This window comes from Telopea speciosissima, chromosome 9 (genome assembly GCF_018873765.1).
Source record: "Telopea speciosissima isolate NSW1024214 ecotype Mountain lineage chromosome 9, Tspe_v1, whole genome shotgun sequence".
In the NCBI taxonomy this organism is placed as follows: Eukaryota; Viridiplantae; Streptophyta; class Magnoliopsida; order Proteales; family Proteaceae; genus Telopea; species Telopea speciosissima.
In genome coordinates, this window is record NC_057924.1 from 15,918,442 (window position 1) to 15,936,806 (window position 18,365).

The window sequence follows — 18,365 nt, forward strand, 5'->3', positions numbered from 1 at the left end:
ATAAAAAGTCATTTAGTGCTGACACTATACGAAGCTGCCATATGGAGCTGTGCATGCGGAACCAAATACGGCTTAGCCACGCATCACTGCCCTTTACCTTCTACCCTCCATACTCCATCCTCGTCATTCCTTTGCGTACCTTTAACACCTTATTCCTTCGCACTCTCTTTCCACCTCTCTCTCTCTTATATAACCGCCATTCACATTTCAACTCACTCTGTCTCTCTCCCTTTTATTCTCTTTTCTTCTCTCTGAATCAGATCACAACAACAACAACATGTCAAGTATGTGCTGTGCAGAGAAGCACCATTCCCATGTCTACACCAGTGGGAATGGCAAGAAAAGTCTCAGGGAGATAGAAATTCCACCCCGGAAGCTCTTCAGCCGTCGCACTAAGCTATCGGACCAGAACCCAAATCATCTCTTTGCAGATGTTGTTTCAGATAAGATCATAGCTGAAGACGCATTGTTGCACAAATTCTTGCCTTGTAATTCCGGAGACAATGATGATGACGATGGTTCTGATGATCCTTACTCGAGTGATGATTTCCGGATGTACGAATTTAAGGTGCGTAGGTGTATGCGAAGCCGTAGCCATGACTGGACTGATTGCCCATTTGCTCATCCGGGTGAGAAAGCTCGTCGGAGGGATCCAAGGAGGTATCATTACTCCGGCAATGTTTGTACCGATTTCCGGCGAGGTGGGTGTCGTCGTGGAGATGCTTGTGAGTTTGCACATGGGGTGTTTGAGTGTTGGCTTCACCCAGCGAGGTATCGAACACAAGCTTGTAAGGATGGGAAGAATTGTAAGAGAAAGGTTTGTTTCTTCGCCCACACTCCTCGCCAGCTTCGTGTCTTGCCTTTGCATACTTCTTCTTCTTCTCCAACCCCTGTTTCTGCTGGTACATCCCCTGTTACTATGAACCAAAAGTACCCAAATCCCAGTAATCACTGTTGTGTGTTCTGTCACTCTAGTATTGCTTCATCTCCGACTTCAACTCTGATGGGTCTCTCTCATTTATCTCCTCCGATGTCGCCGCCTCTGTCTCCTCCACTCTCACCAGGGGATGGATCCATGGGGGCTACTTTCTCTCCGCTTTCTCGATTCAATAATGAGTATGATTCGATTACTTTGAACCAATTGTTTCCTATGGTGTTGGGTCATAAGAATGCTCTGGCTGAGCTTGTGAGCTCCTTGGAAGCCATGGATCTTGGTAACGGTGGCGGTGGTGGTGGTGGTGCCGCTGTTTCTCCTTCTTCCATAGAGAATGGAAAAATGCCATGGATTGATATTCCTTCCAGCTGTGAAGATCAACAAGAGTTCATCCTCTCACCTTCTGCTCCACCACAACTAAGGATCAGCAACAGTTTGATGGACGAAGGCATCATCAACAACAACAACAATGAATGGTGTTGTCCTGATTTGGAATGGGTGAACGAGCTTGTTATGTAGAAAAGTAGAGGAGGAAGATCAATGATCCTCAACCTGTACATAGAGGAACCGTAAATGGGTCGTCTCTGGGTGTTTTTTTTTTTTGTTTTTTACTTTTTAATTAATTTGGTGTTAGAAAGCCTTATTACTGGACTATTGATGAGTCTATTAGCCTCTCAAAGTTGTTGTAATCTCTGGTACGGAATACGGATTGGGGAGGATATCTGCTACGGTTAAGGTTTCTGTCAATCTCTCTTTGGGGGTTTCTGTTTTTTTTCTTTTTTTGTTTTTGGTTTCTACTGTCAGTTTTTTATGTGACGAATGAAGGATGGATTTTGTGTAATTGCTTGAGTTTGATGGGAATTATAGCAGTAGAAGCCATTCTCCATGTTCCTCATGTAAGCTACGTGTTGAACCTAACTTCGAAATTAAAATTTGTCGCTTTCCAAGATCATACTCTCTCTCTCTCTCCAGGTTGGCATTTTCTGTGTTCTGGTTTCTGAGCTAAACGTTAGCGTCTCAACTTTCTCTCTTTTCATAAAGAATACGTGGGAGACATGCAGAGAGGTCTCATGGCGGACATGCAGAGCTTTGGTCGCCTTTGGATGATAACTTTGCCTCGAGGGTAAGGGCAAATCTTTAGTTTATTACCCTTATACGGTACAAAGACGTACCAAGTACAAAAGGCTCCCGCACTACTGTGGGGTCTAAGGAGGGTAATAGAGAGAGAATTTTTATCCTTTCAATTACATTGAACGATAAAGTTGTTCTTACAACCTAGTAGTCTCGAGTAAATCTTTACTTTTATGGGTAAAAATTTCCATTACCTAAAGGATAAATGGATTAGATGGGTAAAGGCGTAAAGTTGGGGGTGAAAAGTACTGTGTTGGGCCGATTTATTAAAACTCCAGTCCAACTCTGAGTCTTCTTAGCCCAAGCCCAAGCCCAACTCAGACCTGCCATGATTGACCCTGCTCAGGCTAGGCTGGGCTAGGTTAGCCCTCATTGACCTTGGCAGATCCTGGTTTTTTTGTCATTTGAATCTTTATATGCACTAGAAAAAAAAAAAATACATCAACATCAATCATTCATAAAAATAATCATAAAGGTTTAAATCCTTAAAACACATTATGTAATAATTAATATATAGTGTTATATGTGTGTTGAATTCTTGGACCCGTTTCGCAGAATGACCCGCTCCGATATTTTTAGTGACAATCCAAGTAGAACTTTTTCTGAGATATGTGATACAGTTTGACCCGATCCGATGGATGGACCCGCATCCGATGGAGTATTTATATTCTTTACCCGCTTTATTGTAAAGAGGATAAGATTTGGAGTTTGTAGTTTTAGGGTTTTAGGGAGAGCAACTACGCCGTTTTAGATGTTCTTGAGGGATCTCCATTGTAACTTTCTTCGATTTACATAGTGAAACAGCTTCGCCTTTGCCCGTGGATGTAGCACACCATACTGGAGTGTGAACCACGTTAAATCTCTATGTCATCTTGTTTTGTTTTTGTTCCTTTTCGTGTTTTGTTTGGTATTTTGCTCTTAACATATAGTTATACAAAATTAGGGTTGAGATGGACCGGGCAGCCCGAGGCATCACCCCAGGCTTGAAACTGCCCGACCTCGAGCGTGAAAATCCCAGTCAGGGCCCATTCGGGCTCAGGGTGGGCTCAGGTTCACAGGATGATGTTCGGACCAAAAATTATCACTGTTAATCATAGATGGTGTTTGGGTTGGGGACATGGGCAAAAGGCTATGGGCTTATTATATGGTATGCGGGTTATCTGATTATAAATATGTTAAACTATGCAGGTGAGAGCTCCTTTTACCTTCCTCTAGATTCAGCTTAAGAGGGGAGTAAAATGGGTTCCAAACCTGCACAAGATTGACATTAGAAAGAACCCAGTTTGGGCTGGAGTTTTAGTTTTCGGCGAGGCATGGGATTGAAAAATCAAACCTGAGGTTGAGTTTCTCCTTGCAATGAACTGGCAAGATCACTGTTTCAAGCTATATTTTGCAGCTTTGAGAACCCAAATCGGCTGAAATGATCACATGTATGGTTGGAGGGAGTGTGAGCTAAAGGAGAGTATATGTAAGAGGCTGCTTCAATGGCTGGTTGGGCTTCAATATCCAAACCAAGGGCAGCTAACTTGGCCATCAAGTGACAAAATTCTAGATGTGTTTTCTAGAAAAGTGCCACATAGTTGACAAGTCTTCAATCCTTCCTTGGAGAAAATTGAAACCATTCTATAGTAATATTTACTCAAATTTGATGGCACAAGTGCTGTGACATAGAACCAAACCCTCGAGGTATAAGGGTTTCAATCCCTGTAAGTCATTCCTCAAAGAACTGTTTCACATATGATTGTCCTTGATGACATTTTCATTCAATGGACCACGAAAATTCAATATGAAGCATACATCTTATTGGCACAATGTAACCTTCATCCCACAACATTGCTGATGCCAAAGTAGACAGTCTTTTGATGAAAGGCATTTATGGCATAATCAACCTGAAACTGACCCAAGTTAGACTTTAACCGAAGACCATATCTGAATCCAACTCCAATCCCAGCTTTTCAAGATTTCCATGGAATCCACTGGAGCCTAACATTTATAAGCTTTTCAATTCAGACAGACAATAAAATTTGCAATAGCAACATAAACTCAGCTCAAGAACTCCATACCACAACTATTTGGGTTTGGCTACAGAAAACCTGTACCAAAATTCAACTCTTTAAGCTTGAAACAAGGAATTTTAAGCTGGACCCCTTTCCAAACTGACACAAACTCCTTGCATTTTTTTTTTGGGGGGGGGGGGGGGACTAAAACCATAAGATGACACTATTCTTTACAAATTACTGGATGATTAAAAATACTTTACAAGTATCAATACTATTGGACTGAATGATTAAAAATATTCTTTACATGTTTCAGGTACTTTATGCCTCACACATCTTGATTGTTTCTGATATCTCAAACAAGAGATCAATGGTTTAATGGAACTCAAAATCAAGAATAGAAAACATCAGAGGGATGGAGCTAATGGTTTATTCAGGATTAAATCTTTCTAGTGGGGAAATGAGTACACAGATAATGCAAGTATTTTGAAATCAGTTAAGTGACTTTGGACAGGATTTTGGTTCATAAGCCATATCATTTAAAAGGCAGGCAGTTTTGGACATGAGCCAATTTTAGGTATTACCTCCTAAGTATAGCTCTTATCTGTAGTTGCTGTCAGAGTTGATGGAGTTTCCTTCGACACATAATGGGAATTTGACAATCATATGATGAGTTTAGTTGGTATATTCACTTCCCTACTTATATATAGTTACATAGTATGAGTTTAGAAGTTCAACATTTGATATCAATGACTTTCTTTTTCTTATTGCTGATTATTAGGACATAGTAAATGTCTATAAAATTTAAATGCTCCAATACGAAGGAGTGATTTGATTCAGAATGAAGGAGCCAAAAGAGCTAGGGGGCAGACCTAAAACGACTCTAAGAGAAGTTGTGAGGAAAGACATGCATAGCTTAGGCCTTGTATCAAGTATGACCTTGCATAGAGCTGACTGGAGGGTAAGGATTCATGTAGCCGACCCCATCTAGTTGGGATAAGGCTGAGTAGTTGTTGTAAATGCTTTTAAAATTATCTTACAACTCATAGTGAAAACTAAAACCAACTCATGAGCAAAAGAACTGATTTTATGTAAGGCTCTGTTTGTATCCAGGTAAAACCACAGAAAGAAAAGTTTTATTATTATAGCAAAAAGGATTTTACTTGCACTTTTTCTTTTTACATGGTTTTTGCCCAAAAACAAATTGGACCTAAAGAAGTGTAAGAAAATCTGGAAAAAAGTATTTTACATAATAACTTTCCACACAGATATACTCATTTTACAACTTTCATAATAATTTCTTAGTAACATCTCACAGTATTTCATTAGAAAGGCAGGTCCCCCTGCTCCTCTCCCCCAAAAAAAATAAAATTAAACCTCGTCCCTTTCAGATTATGGATTCATGGATTTGACATATAACCCATTGAACTGTGATCATGTACTAGCATCAATTATTAAGTGATGATAAGGAGAAAAAGATAACTCTGCCAGTGTTTGCTGCCGGTCCCAAGCCCGGATAAAGGAGGAGGGTTGGTGCATTAGGTCGGCAGCTGGCACCGAAAAAAAAAACCCTAGACAAATCCTTTTACATGTATTCTACAACCTTATATTATCAACGTTATGCTAGGGCGTTCCCCGCCACAATAAGCAACGCGCTACACTATGACCCGGGTGTAGTGAAAGTGAGCAAGGGTTAGCTAGGGCGTTCCCTATAAGCAATGCACCGCGTCGGCGCCCAAATGCGGTGACAAATAGGCAAGGATTCTTGCACCATGGATGACTGTGGTAAAGAAGCTAATCCAAAAGCATAGGGTTAGATTAGTATCTTGGAACATTGGATCTTTAACAGGTAAGAGTCTGGAAATGATAGATGTTAAGAGGAGAAGAGTGATTAACATAGTTTGTATTCAAGATGCTAGATGGAAGGGTAAAAAAGCTAAGGAGTTGGACGACTGATGCAGATTCATCACCAAAATAGGCTTGTTTTATTAGGAATAAGTCTAGGGTTGGGTTTTATACATGTTGGGCCTTTGATCCTATAGGTTTTCTATGTAATAGGTCACTTTTATGGACCTAAAGTATGGGTAATAGGGTTGCATATGAGATTAGTTGTTTTAGTTCCATACTTAGTTTTATTTTGGTGTTTTTGTCCATAAATTGAGGTTCAACCAATGGTTTAATTTAAGTGATTTTAGTAGTTTTCTTTTAAGTGTTTAGTGGGGCTGGGTTAGGACTTTGTTTTGAGTCCATTTCAATTTCAGTTACCTAATAGGTTAAAGATTGGGTTAGGCCTTTCCTTTTTAGTGTAGGAGTCTATTTTTGAGTCTTTTATATAAGATTGTAAGGGGGGGGGCAAGTATTGAACATGAATTTTGATAATGAAAAGGCTTTTTCCTGCTCTCTTCCATTGAAGATTTGTCTTGTGTAGTTGTGTTTGATCAAGTTTGGTGGGATTGGTGTTTGATCCAATCGACACCTTGCGGTGGGAAGCCGGGTGGTTCCTTGAAGGAATCGGTGTTTGATCCGGTTGACACGTTGCGGTGGGAAACCCAGGTGGTTTGTTTTGGTTCTCTTTTGAAGCTCTCCATTATTGTTCTTCTTGAATTTGACTCTATGGTTGAGGTTGGCGGTAATTCTTCTGCTAACAAAATTTATGATTTATTACCCCATCCCTAACCTAATATAATTGAGTTCCCATTGTTCTCTTGGTTTCCCCGTATGTTTTATTTCCCACTATTCTCTTGGTTTCCTCATAAGATTTACTTCCCATTGTTCGCTTGGTTTCATCATACGAATTCTCGCCCCATTGTTCTCCTGGTTTTACCCTAAAATTGATTCACCTTTTGATAAAAGATCCTGGTTTGGTTCCTAGTTTGACTATTCAAACCTAGGACTACATTAAGTTTATAGTTTGGTATACAAGGGATAAAAGTAATAGAAGTGTAGTAGGCATAGTAGTGGATAAAGATTTAAAGAATGATGTGGTGGATGTTAAAAGATTCAAAGATAGGACTATATCTATCAAGGTTGTGTTGGAGAAAGAGGTCGTCAATATAATTAGCGCTTACGAACTTCAAATAGGATTGGATGAAAGTAGTAAGTTACAATTTTGGGACACAGAGATGGATTAGTGCAAGATTTTAGTCAGAGAGAAAAGATTATTATAGGTGGTGATTTGAATGGACATGTTGGGAAAGATCATAGAGGTTAAAGATGTATATGGAGGATATATGGTTTTGGAGAGAGGAATGAGGAGGGGATCTCAGTTTTAGATTTTGCTGTGGCTTCTGATTTATCAATTGTAAACACTTACTTTGAAAAGAGAGAAGAGCATTTAGTTACCTTCAAAAGTGGGCATTATAGTATCCAAATAAATTTGTTCCTAGCTAGAAAGTCCGATAAATTGTTATGTAAGGACTGTAAGGTTATACCAGGGGACAGCCTAACCACACAACATAGATTAGTCGTCATGGATATGTGCCTCACTATGCAGAATCGTAAAAAAGGTGAGCTTATTTTCCCTAGGATAAGGTGGTGAAGCTTAAAAAGAGATACTTTGAAATCATTTACAGTTGAATTATAGGAAAATTACTTGGCTTGTCTAGAATGACAGAGGCCATCTTTATTTATAGATGGGAGAAGGGATTACAATTATGGGCTGCTAGGTAAGGATGAGTCAAAATCCTTATCCTAACATGTGGAACATGTGCACAATGTATCTAGACACATTCATTGAATCTAGATACTTTAATACTCCCCCTCAAGTTGGTACATATATATCATGCACGCCCAACTTGCTTATGATAAGATGAAAAACTTTACAATGTAAGCCCTTCGTAAACAAATCAGCTAACTGATTCTTCGAGGTGATAAAAGGAATGCAAATGGAGCCTTGCTCAAGCTTCTCCTTGATGAAATGCTTGTCGATCTCAAATTGATATTGACAAAATGTTGTCAAGACCCAGATGAGGTCCCAATAGACGTGTGGACGATCTTAGGAATATGTGGTTTATCTTGGATAACCGAGCTGTTTAATAAGATTATAAGCACAAGGAAAATGCCAAATGAATAGAGGAGAAGTATTTTGGTTTCGAATTACAAAAATAAAGGTGATATTCAGAGCTGCAATAACTATAAAGGCATAAAATTAATGAGTCATACTATGAAATTATGGGAGAGGGTAATTGAAACCCACCTGAGAAAAGAAACTACTATTATAGAGAACCAATTTGGTTTTTTGCCCGGAAGATCCATGACAAAAGCTATTTACTTACTTAGGAGACTCATGGAAAGATTTAGAGATTGCAAAAAGGATCTCCATATGAGCTTTATTGACCTAGAAAAAGCTTATGATAAAGTCCCTAAAGAGTTAATCTGGAAATAGTAGTACCATAGTCCGAAATCTCGCGAGATATCGCCGAGATTCTCGGTTTTCCAATTTCCCTAGTTGAGATTGCCTACGAAACTTAAAATGTCAATATCTCTCCGAGATCTCGGTTTGACATAGGAAAATGCCCATCTAGGTCCTTTATATGAGTGCCAGATCTCGAGATCTTGCTAGAAATTCTTGGTATACAGACACCTATCTATGCCAGGAACTAAGACAGAGAAGACAGACACTTATTTATGCCTAATATCATTTAAGTAAATACTTTTGTATTTCATTTACTTAAGATATTATTCATAAATAAGCAAATACCCCCCCCCCCATTTGAATCCAATAAAAATAGTTAAAAAATAAAATTCCAAAAGGAAAAAAAGTCACCCCCCAATTCAAGAACAAAAACTGAATTTTCGGCTATAGATGTAATTTTTAACTTTTTAATGCTGGGGTTTTTCTCAAATCTAAAAATTCCATAAATCTTATTATGGTAAAACATTGCTAAAAACCAAAAGTGCGGTAAAATATTCATTTGTTTTGATGTCCAAAAAATTATTTTCATTCAGAGCGATTTTAACAGCATTCGCGCACACTGAATTAAGTTTGACTGGTACATAACTCTTTCAATATAAATCAGATTTTAGCAATCTTGGACTTGTTGGAAAGCTATGTTTTGAAAGCTTTCCAACAAGTCCAAGATTGCTTAAATCTGATTTATATTGAAGGAGTTATTTTATCGGTCAAACTTAATTCGGTGTGCGCGAATGCTGTCAAAATCGCTCTGAATGAAAAAATATTTTTGGACATCAAAACAAATGAATATTTTACCGCACTTTTGTTTTTTAGCAATGTTTTACCATATTAAGATTTATGGAATTTTTAGATTTGAGAAAAACCCCAGCATTAGAAAGTTGAAAATTGCACCTACCGTCGAAAATCTAGTTTTTGTTCTTGAACTGGGGGGTTGACTTTTTTTCCTTTTGGAATTTGATTTTTTAACTATTTTTATTAGATTCAAATAGGGGGTATTTGCTTATTTATGAATAATATCTTAAGTAAATGAAATACAAATACAAAAGCATTTACTTAAATGATATTAGGCGCATAAATAAGACTGTTTGTCCTGTGTCTGTCCTGGTTTCTAGAATAAGTAAGTGTCTGTCCTGCTTTCTCACTAACTGAAACTACTATTTGGACTTTGTTTTTGCAAAATATAATAATGCCATTGTGTTTAAATGGCCTAAAATAGGCTGTATACCGATTTTCAGACCCAAAAGAGGTCTAAAACCCACCGAGATGGGCTTTCGAGTCGGGAAAAAAAAAATGCACAAACTTGCCGAGATCTCGACCCAACTCAGTTTTTTGCTGGGCCTAGATGGCTCCGAGACCCGAGTTTTCGAACCTTGGGAAGTACTAGAGAAGAGAAGTGTTTCAAGTAAATATGTGGACATAATTAATGACATATATAATGGTGTGGGGGATCAAGGTAGTGAATTCCCAGTTTCAATTGGGTTACATCAAGGATAAGCTTTACGCACTTCTTTGTTTGTGCTTATCGTGGATGATTTAACCAGAGACATTCAAGATGAGGTTCATTGGTGTATGCTTTTTGCTGATGATATTGTTTTGGTGGATGAGACAAAAGCAGGGATTAATGCGAAGTTGGAGCTATGGAGATCAACCTTGGAATCAAAAGGTATTAAGATAAGTAGAACAAAGGTGGAGTACATGATGTGTAACTTTAGTTACACTAGGATGAATAATGAGGTGGTAAAAATTGATGAGGGTGAGACTCCAGAAAGTGATAATTTGAGGTATCTGGGCTCAGTCCTAAATAAAGAAGGTGATATAGAGGATGACGTTTCACAGAGAATTAAAATAGGATAGATGAAGTGGAGAGGTGCAGCTAGAGTGTTGTGTGATCGATGTATTCCTTTAAAACTCAAAGGAAAATTTTATAGGACAATCATACGACAGGCTATGATGTCTGGCGCGGAATGTTGGGCAGTTAAGAAGCATCATATAGATAAACTCAGTGTAGCGGAGATGAGGATGTTGAGATGGATGAGTGGTAAAACAAGGAAGCATAAAGTAAGGAATGATCATATTAGAGCTGATTTGGGAGTAGCTACAATACATGATAAGCTACGAGAAAGTCATTTGAGGTGGCATATCCATGTTCAACAGAGGCCTTTCACATGCTCCAGTACGGAGGAGTGATTTGATTCAGATTGAAGGAACTAAAAGAGCCAATGGCACACCTAAAATGACCTTAGGAGAAGTGGTGAGAAAAGACATGCATAGCTTAGGTCTTGTATCAAGTATGACCTCGAATAGAGCTGATTGGAGGGCAAGGATCCATGTAGCCAACCCCATTTAGTTGGGATAAGGCTGAGTTGTTGTTGACAAGGAAGAAAAAAATGGAGAACGTAAGAACATTTACAAACCCTGAATTGATCACTTTTTGACATTAATCAGTTGAGTTTCAGATCTCAGTACATAGTAGCATGACATTGCTGAGCATCAGTGTCCTATGCTTCCATGTATCATGAAGAATAGTTTTAGTATGACTTATACACAATGGTACACTAGAATAATGGGGCATTTCATGATAGTAGAAGCAGAATGAATTATTTTAACCTCAAATGGCATCACAAATATCCACTAGGAAATTGATGAGAATTTTACGTGGTTGTACTCCTTCAACATGCCTTTAGTGGAGCCCAAAGAGGATAAACACAGGGATACTGCTATGATTAAAGCCCCACTAAACTGCTTCAAAATCTCAAATCTACATTATATGAAAAAGGTGACTGGAATTTCGTTTCTTCCCCCCCCCCCCCCCTCCCCACGACAAAAAAAAAAAGGTGACTGAAATCCTGCTCATTGCTCCATCAAATGGAGAATTCTTCCTGATTAAGATGGTCAATGAAAGGATATTATTCGATGTGATCATCCGAAACAAGTCTGTAACCCATAGATAGCTGTTCCATAGCCTGATTGTGCAGCATCTCACTCTACTTTAATAAGAAAAACATACACCAGGCTCAGGTTTACCTAGGACCTGCCCAAGCCACAGTGTTCAGAAGAGAAGAGGTGATGCAGGAGAACCTCCATGAGGAGTTATTAGGCTTGGGATAATATTGGGTCTTATTTTGTAATGGGCTGGAATATAAAGCTTAATAGATAGTAATTAGTATCCATGTTTTTGGGAGTTGGTGTCTAATTTCTTTTGATTTGTCATAGATTCTCAGTAGAAATAGTTGAAAAGGAAGTCCTAGCCTTATTAGTTAGGTGTCTAGAGTTGTTGCGAGTCTTTATCTCTTTAATTTTATATTTCAATTAAGTTTCTTTATGGATCTATAAGGGGAAAACATGGATAAGATCTATTCTTTTCAGGATTAGTCATTGAGTCAACTGGGATTCAATATATATCACAGTTGTCAAGGCGTCGCCTAGGTGTCCTGACCATTTTTTTTCTTTTGGCGCCTTGTTTGCCTGGGTGGCACCTAAGCGCCTTGTTGATGTTGCCTTAATTTTTTACCCCCTCAACCGCCTTGGTTTGCCTAGGCGTTGTGACAACAATGATTTACATATTTTTTTAGGTTTCTTAAACGTTTGTTTAGAAACTTGAAGGGTCACTTGTTCGGTAGTTTTAGGAGTCTTAAAGTGGGTCAAATTAGTCTTTATAAATATGGCTGTATCCCCGTATGAATCCTTCGTAAGCAGGTGTTCTGGTTGGCCCAACCAAGGATGAATCCTTGATTGGCAAGACCAATTTACCCTGAGGTCCCATCCTCACATATCAAGTTTCAGCCCAAATGGAGTTTGCCACAAGGCAAAATAAAGCATTAAAAATATCTGGACAACCAAGAGGGTGCACAAGTTACCGATGGGATGCGTGTGACATACATGGGAGAATAAAATGACTGAATTTGGGGCTGAAATCTGACACAGCCAATTCATACATTTCCTACACATCCAACAGTCAGAATTGCCACCTCATCCTTGCATGTGGTACAAATATGTGTGTCAACTAGGAAGGAATCATGGTTGACTCAACCAGAAATCCTTTTGCCTTCTCCCCCCCGCCCCTCTTGAATGGAACAAATTTGTCATTTGATTGTGAGGCTGTAGCCCATGTATCTTACCAGTGTGACTGTTATCTACTACTTCTGGTTGCTATCAACAACTGCTGCTGCTCTCTTTCTTCCCCCCTCTTCTTTATTTCAGTTTATCGACAGATTTGAACTTCTCTCTTATTTTGCCTAAAAATAGCATTGATTCTGTCAATCCTCCCCTAATATTCTTACTGTTTAGCTTCCCCATATCTTTTATTACCCACAGTTCTCTCTTAAATCTGGTCTGCTAAACAGAATTTCTGAATCTGATTCCTAATTTGATTTCGAGATCTGTATTTAATCTGTTAAGCTTCTGCCTAATTATTCTGTTAATAGGGCCCCCCGCAGGCTAGATTGGATCATTTGATCCCCTGTCTGCATCACGAAGATCCCAATATTAAGATAAAGGAATTTCAAAGTATAATACATCAAAATATTCAACTTAAAAGACAACTCTCTATTTTTTCATTTGTTAAGAATTTCTCTTATTATGGAAGCTCTAGATGAGGCTTGGTGTGAAAAGCAATTGCAGAGCCTTGATCCCATACTTTAGGCTTAGAATTAACCTCTCCCACTCCTTAAGAACATGAGGGATGGAAAAAAAAAAAAAAAAGATGTCGAACCATTGCTACTTATTCATTGCCTATGTTTACTCCCCTCATTGGAATATACAATTATTTTCCCTTAAGAACCTGGTTAATGAACCTAATCTTCCCAACTCCCAAAACCTAATTCTTTGGTCTCAAGTCTCAACACCATCATCAATCAATAAATTGAAGCCTCTTAGGATCTATCCTATTCCAAACAAACATACGTGAAGTTTATCATATGATTGAAAACTACCCATATGATTTTTGGAAGGAACTTTGGTCAAAACTAAAATTCCTTCAAGAAAGAACTCCAGAAGTAGGATTGGAAGAACCCAAAAAATTTAGTAGATTGAAGAGCACTATATATGGCAATATTAAAACAAAAGCCCCTAATTTTTTTTCTTTAAAAAGATTACACTATAATGTAAGGAACTAACATCTAATTAATAGATTTGAATAGAAAAAATCAATTGAAATTGTAGGATTCATGTATCAGACCATAAGATCCAGACTGTAATCAGTAGATAAATTCAAAAAACAATGCAATAGTATGATTCAAATCATACTGCCTATCATTCATGTCGTGAATTGTGGACCATATCACAAATCATATGATGTGAACAATATTGCCCACTGGCCCCACTCACCTAAAGTTATCAAAGTAAATGGTAACACTGAGAACCACCAATATCTCAAAAACAATCAGATCAGAAATCAATCAAGCCAAAAATGTAAAGAACAAAAACATCCAAGAGCATGAATATCAACCTGAGAAAATGGAAATGACCAAACCAATACCAGATAAGCATCTCCATTCAAACAATGTACACCCTAGATGGGCTTCCTTTATAAAGGAGATATCCAAATCATCAAGCCAAGCATGAAGTCAATGAACACTTGTCACTACATTATTCTGTAACCTATGAAGTCAGGATTGCGTATGGTTATTTGAAGTGTCAACAGAAGTACCTGCAACGTTGCCACCTGTAGTGTAGATGCTAAGGGCTTTAACCATTGGAGTCCTAATCAGGTAAAATATTTGTTTCCTTTTGCCCAGAATTGTGGTTAGGAAGGAATTTAAACATTATATCTAGAGCAAATTACATGCACCTCCCAGCTGTTTGAAACAATAACAGAACACCCCCCTAGTTTCACATTTTACGTGCACCCCGTGGATGTTTGGGAGGCTTACAAATAAACCCTTACCGTTAAGTTTAAACCGTTAGCTGTAGTTAAAATATTGAAAATGGTTATATTACCCTTCTAATTTTTCCATGGACAATTTTACCCTTGTAGAACATAAGCATAGGATTCAAACCCATCTGTCCCAAAACTAATCTGTTCCCAAAACCTGATCGACCGATCGGTGCCTCCATTGAAGAACCTCAGATCTCCATCCGACGAAATTTAAAATCTCCCAAAAATCCAAAACAACATTGAGTAGCAGAAGCTGATTAGTAACTATTCCACCAGGATAGAATGATAGAAGTAAAGTACAAGCTTCTGTAATACCACAGCAATCCAATACGTAACCCTAACTGATCCAACAGAGTTTTGAGCCAATCTACAACTTGTCTGCAACCAGAATAAATGCTTATTCTAACATGTAAACCAACCAATCAGCCATTAAATCAAGCTTAGAATCTGTTTAATGGAAGCAACAAGCACCTCGACCCAGCAGGTAACTAAAGATAGTAAATCAATGGCAGTAGAAACTGTTCAGATCGATCGATTCACCAATAAAATAGCCTCAGGGCCATAATTTACCTGAAGCATAGAGGTTTTAAGGAACTGAAACTTTACCACCAAATCAAATCTGCCATGAATGAACTTCCAAACATCATAACCAGATCTATCTTCTACTATAGACAAGCCAAGCCAAGCCAGCCTCATTACCCTCTGAAGATGACATGGGTTCTCTGTTCTCCCAAGGGTTTTTGATTCTTGGGTTTTAATCTCAATGGCTCTTTCATTGAGTCGTATTAAAAATAAAATAAAAAAATTGGGCAGCCGAAGGCCACCATGATCGGCATCCATGGCTGCCGTTTGAAGCACCATAGCAGGTGCATATTTAAGGGTACTTGAACCAGCCATTAAAAGAAGGGGTTTTATTAGGGTTTCCTATGGGCATTAGAACGACGATCGGATACCGACATCAAGTTCGCTGGAGTCATGCTGTCGTTCGCCAGAATCATAGAGGCCAAATACCATCGGGAGAAGCTGGAATCGGCGGCTGAAAATCACAAAAACCCCTTGCGTTTTCTGATTTTTCTGTTCTATGCGGAGGTTGAAGACGGGGATATCCTCGTCATTACTGAATTTGTTTTAGGACCACTAAACTAAAAGGGGAAAACAGTCTTTTTACTTTAAAAAACTAACAGCTCACTAACACTGTAAGCCATCAGGGGGTTATACGTAAAAAGTGAAACTAAGGGGGGTGTTCTATTATTGTTTCAAACACCAGGAGGGTTGCATGTAATTTGCTCTTATATCTATGATAACTGCTCCCTCCTGCGAATCATCAAACATGTGAAAAGCACACTGTTCTTTTGGGCATCTGTTCTTTAGGAGCACTGAGGCCTTACTTACAGTATAAGGCAAACTCATAATCTGAGATTGCATTCTTTGTTATTCATATTTCTCTATATGGTTTTGCACACCTGATCATATTACATATTCGTCAAGCTACAAGTGTTTGATTCCTATCCAATCCTGGTTCAAATCAACCAGGAATCAGCCGGAAACGCCAAAAGCCAAATTGGGAGAGGAGGGTATTGATTTCCTTATATCTCAGATATTTGGAGTTCTTGGCTCAAAATTCTTTAAGGTCTCGCTACAAGAGGTAAGTTTACTTCCCTTTCTGCACTTCTGGAGACCAAAGGAAGGAGATAATGGCCAATAAATGAGATCTATGCATATTTTTGGTCAACGCCATTTGCCTTGTTGAGAATCAGGAACAATTGGAGTTGGGAACCACAAATTCCAATCCATATAGGCTGATTCCACCGATCCGATCCCGATTTTTGAAACCATGATAATCTGATTATTTTATTTAACATATTGTTTTTCTTTTTAGGGGGTTGGGGAGGTGAGCAGAGAAATTTGCAACTGGGCCACTCAAAACAAAAGGGCGTACCCAGTGCACGAGGTTCCCGCCACTGCAGGGTCTGGCAAAGGTCATAATGTACGAACAACAACCACGTAAGCATAAATATACATAACTCAAAAATAACAATCATGTAAGAAGAAATATAAATATTCTAAGAACAACAACAATTCAGATATCTTCCCAGGAATATCCCTAACTGTGGCATTACTTCATAAATTAATATGAACAGTAATAGCACCAATTAGTTCAAAATTGCAAGTTGCACAATGCAAGTACTTGCAAGATCACCAAGTTCAATGGTATCAGACCACGCCTAAAGAAAGCAACTGAAATGTAAATAATAAGTATTTCTCAACATTGCTTTTAGCAAGATATGAGCAAGGAAACCCATAAAATTTGGTTGGAAGTCAGATAGGAATACCATAACCACAGATATACAACTCAAGAACGTTACCATAGCTTGTACTTGAGAATAATATTTTTAATAGGAAAAATATTTTCTTTGATAGCTAGTGAAACACAATGACCAAGTTATATCATACCAAAGGGAATGTTAATTCATTGTTCACGATGAGACACGATCTCCCAGATCCTACAACACCCTCACGATATCCTCGAACACTACCAAGACCGCCAATTGCAAATGCTTGGTAAGGTGCCATGCCCCCTACAATGGAACCACCTGTCAGGCTATAAGACAAAAGGTAAGACCAGTGGCAGAAAAGTACCAAAAAAGAACCCAAAAGTGATATTCTTTCCTAAATGCACCAAATGAAAGCTCCTTCACCTTGCCAAGAAAAATGCAGGCCCATGTTTAACCTCCTTTAATGTGACAAATTTGAATCGGTCAAAGATCAGCCACTTGGATAGAACAGGAATACCTTGTTCCATTTGAAGTTTCAACTAAAAGAACCATGAACAACACAATTGTTAAGTATAAGAAAATTTTCCCCAGGTTTCCTATAAAACAGATATTCAGATCAGCAAGTAGGGTATTTTACTTGCGAGAAACTATGATCATTGGCATTCACATAATGTGATTCCTGCTTCAGAACTACCATACTATCGTGTGATGTGCCACTGCATAAGAAGAATTTCCATACAACATTGAAAATCAATAGATTGGGTTTAATTTGATGATTGAAAAATCAATACATATGTCATTCAGGATGCTTCAAGTTTATTTATTCACGCAAACCCAATCATCTGCAGGTCACAGGAAACCCGTCAAGGTCTCTGCTTATGAAGAAGTGGCCATCATCATTAATTGGTCGGACATGCTGGTACAAAATACAATGCATAAGTTAGTTTCATTAGCAACTGAATCTAAAGGGTGAGGAGAGTGAGGGAGCACAATAGTCCTTGAGAACTGTAAAAAGTTAGATCCACCTCAAACTTTATGCTGGTGGTGCTGGTCCAATTTGAACTTGCAGGTTCATTTAGATCAACTCCAGCTGACAAGCGGCACAAATTGACACCTCCATTTCCTGAGCGGGAGAAATTGTCGTTGGGCAACCCATGGACTCCAATCTCGGGAGAGATTGAGTGTTGGGGGAGGGGGGGTTCAAAATACTTTCTTAGTTACAACATTGTAGAGTGAACTTATTATTATTCCTACAACTGAATTATTCATCTAGATCAACCGAATGGGTTATTGATGTGTGTAGACATGATTCAGGAAGTTCCTATGTAACCCAATTTTCATCTGGGAGAAAGTAATTAAATCCATTCAATATTCTTTTGCAGTAAAAAAAAAACAGAAGAAGAAAGAAGCATACCTGAATAACGAAAGATTATTAGGCGACACCCTGGGTCTCGGCATTCTGAAAGCTATCAAGATATTAGAATCATACAGGGCCTCATCCACGGACACGTCAAGCTTCTCACTTCCGCCAAAACAAACTGGGGTGTTTGATACAAAGACTAGAATACGTAGAAAGATTATACCCATCACAGTCAGAAAGGAAATTCAACAAACGAACATAAACCCAGACACCTATCTTCGAATGGAAGTCGATAAATAACAGAATCCAATACAGTACCTTCCAATAATCTGAGAAAATGGATGGCCAGAATCCTTGACAATAAAAATACACATCCAT

General features: G+C 38.5%; 2 protein-coding genes across 2 annotated transcripts; one reads left to right on the forward strand and one right to left on the reverse strand.

Moving 5' to 3' along the window:
* The first annotated feature begins 243 nt into the window (after nt 1-243).
* On the forward strand, nt 244-1,453 carry LOC122638678 (zinc finger CCCH domain-containing protein 2-like). The gene is made up of 2 exons (XM_043831532.1): nt 244-1,258; nt 1,301-1,453. Exons 1-2 carry the CDS (start codon nt 278-280, stop codon nt 1,451-1,453), a joined length of 1,134 nt encoding a protein of 377 aa, XP_043687467.1. The 5' UTR covers nt 244-277.
* A 2,089-nt stretch (nt 1,454-3,542) lies between these two features.
* Nucleotides 3,543-17,992, reverse strand: LOC122638679 (outer envelope protein 39, chloroplastic-like). Its single transcript, XM_043831533.1, has 7 exons — nt 17,933-17,992; nt 17,653-17,835; nt 17,488-17,543; nt 17,265-17,343; nt 17,051-17,166; nt 16,803-16,953; nt 3,543-4,020 (listed from the first exon to the last, which is right to left on the reverse strand). The coding sequence occupies exons 1-7, from the start codon at nt 17,990-17,992 to the stop codon at nt 3,886-3,888; spliced, it is 780 nt and encodes a 259-aa protein (XP_043687468.1). The 3' UTR covers nt 3,543-3,885.
* Between the last annotated feature and the right edge of the window lie 373 nt (nt 17,993-18,365).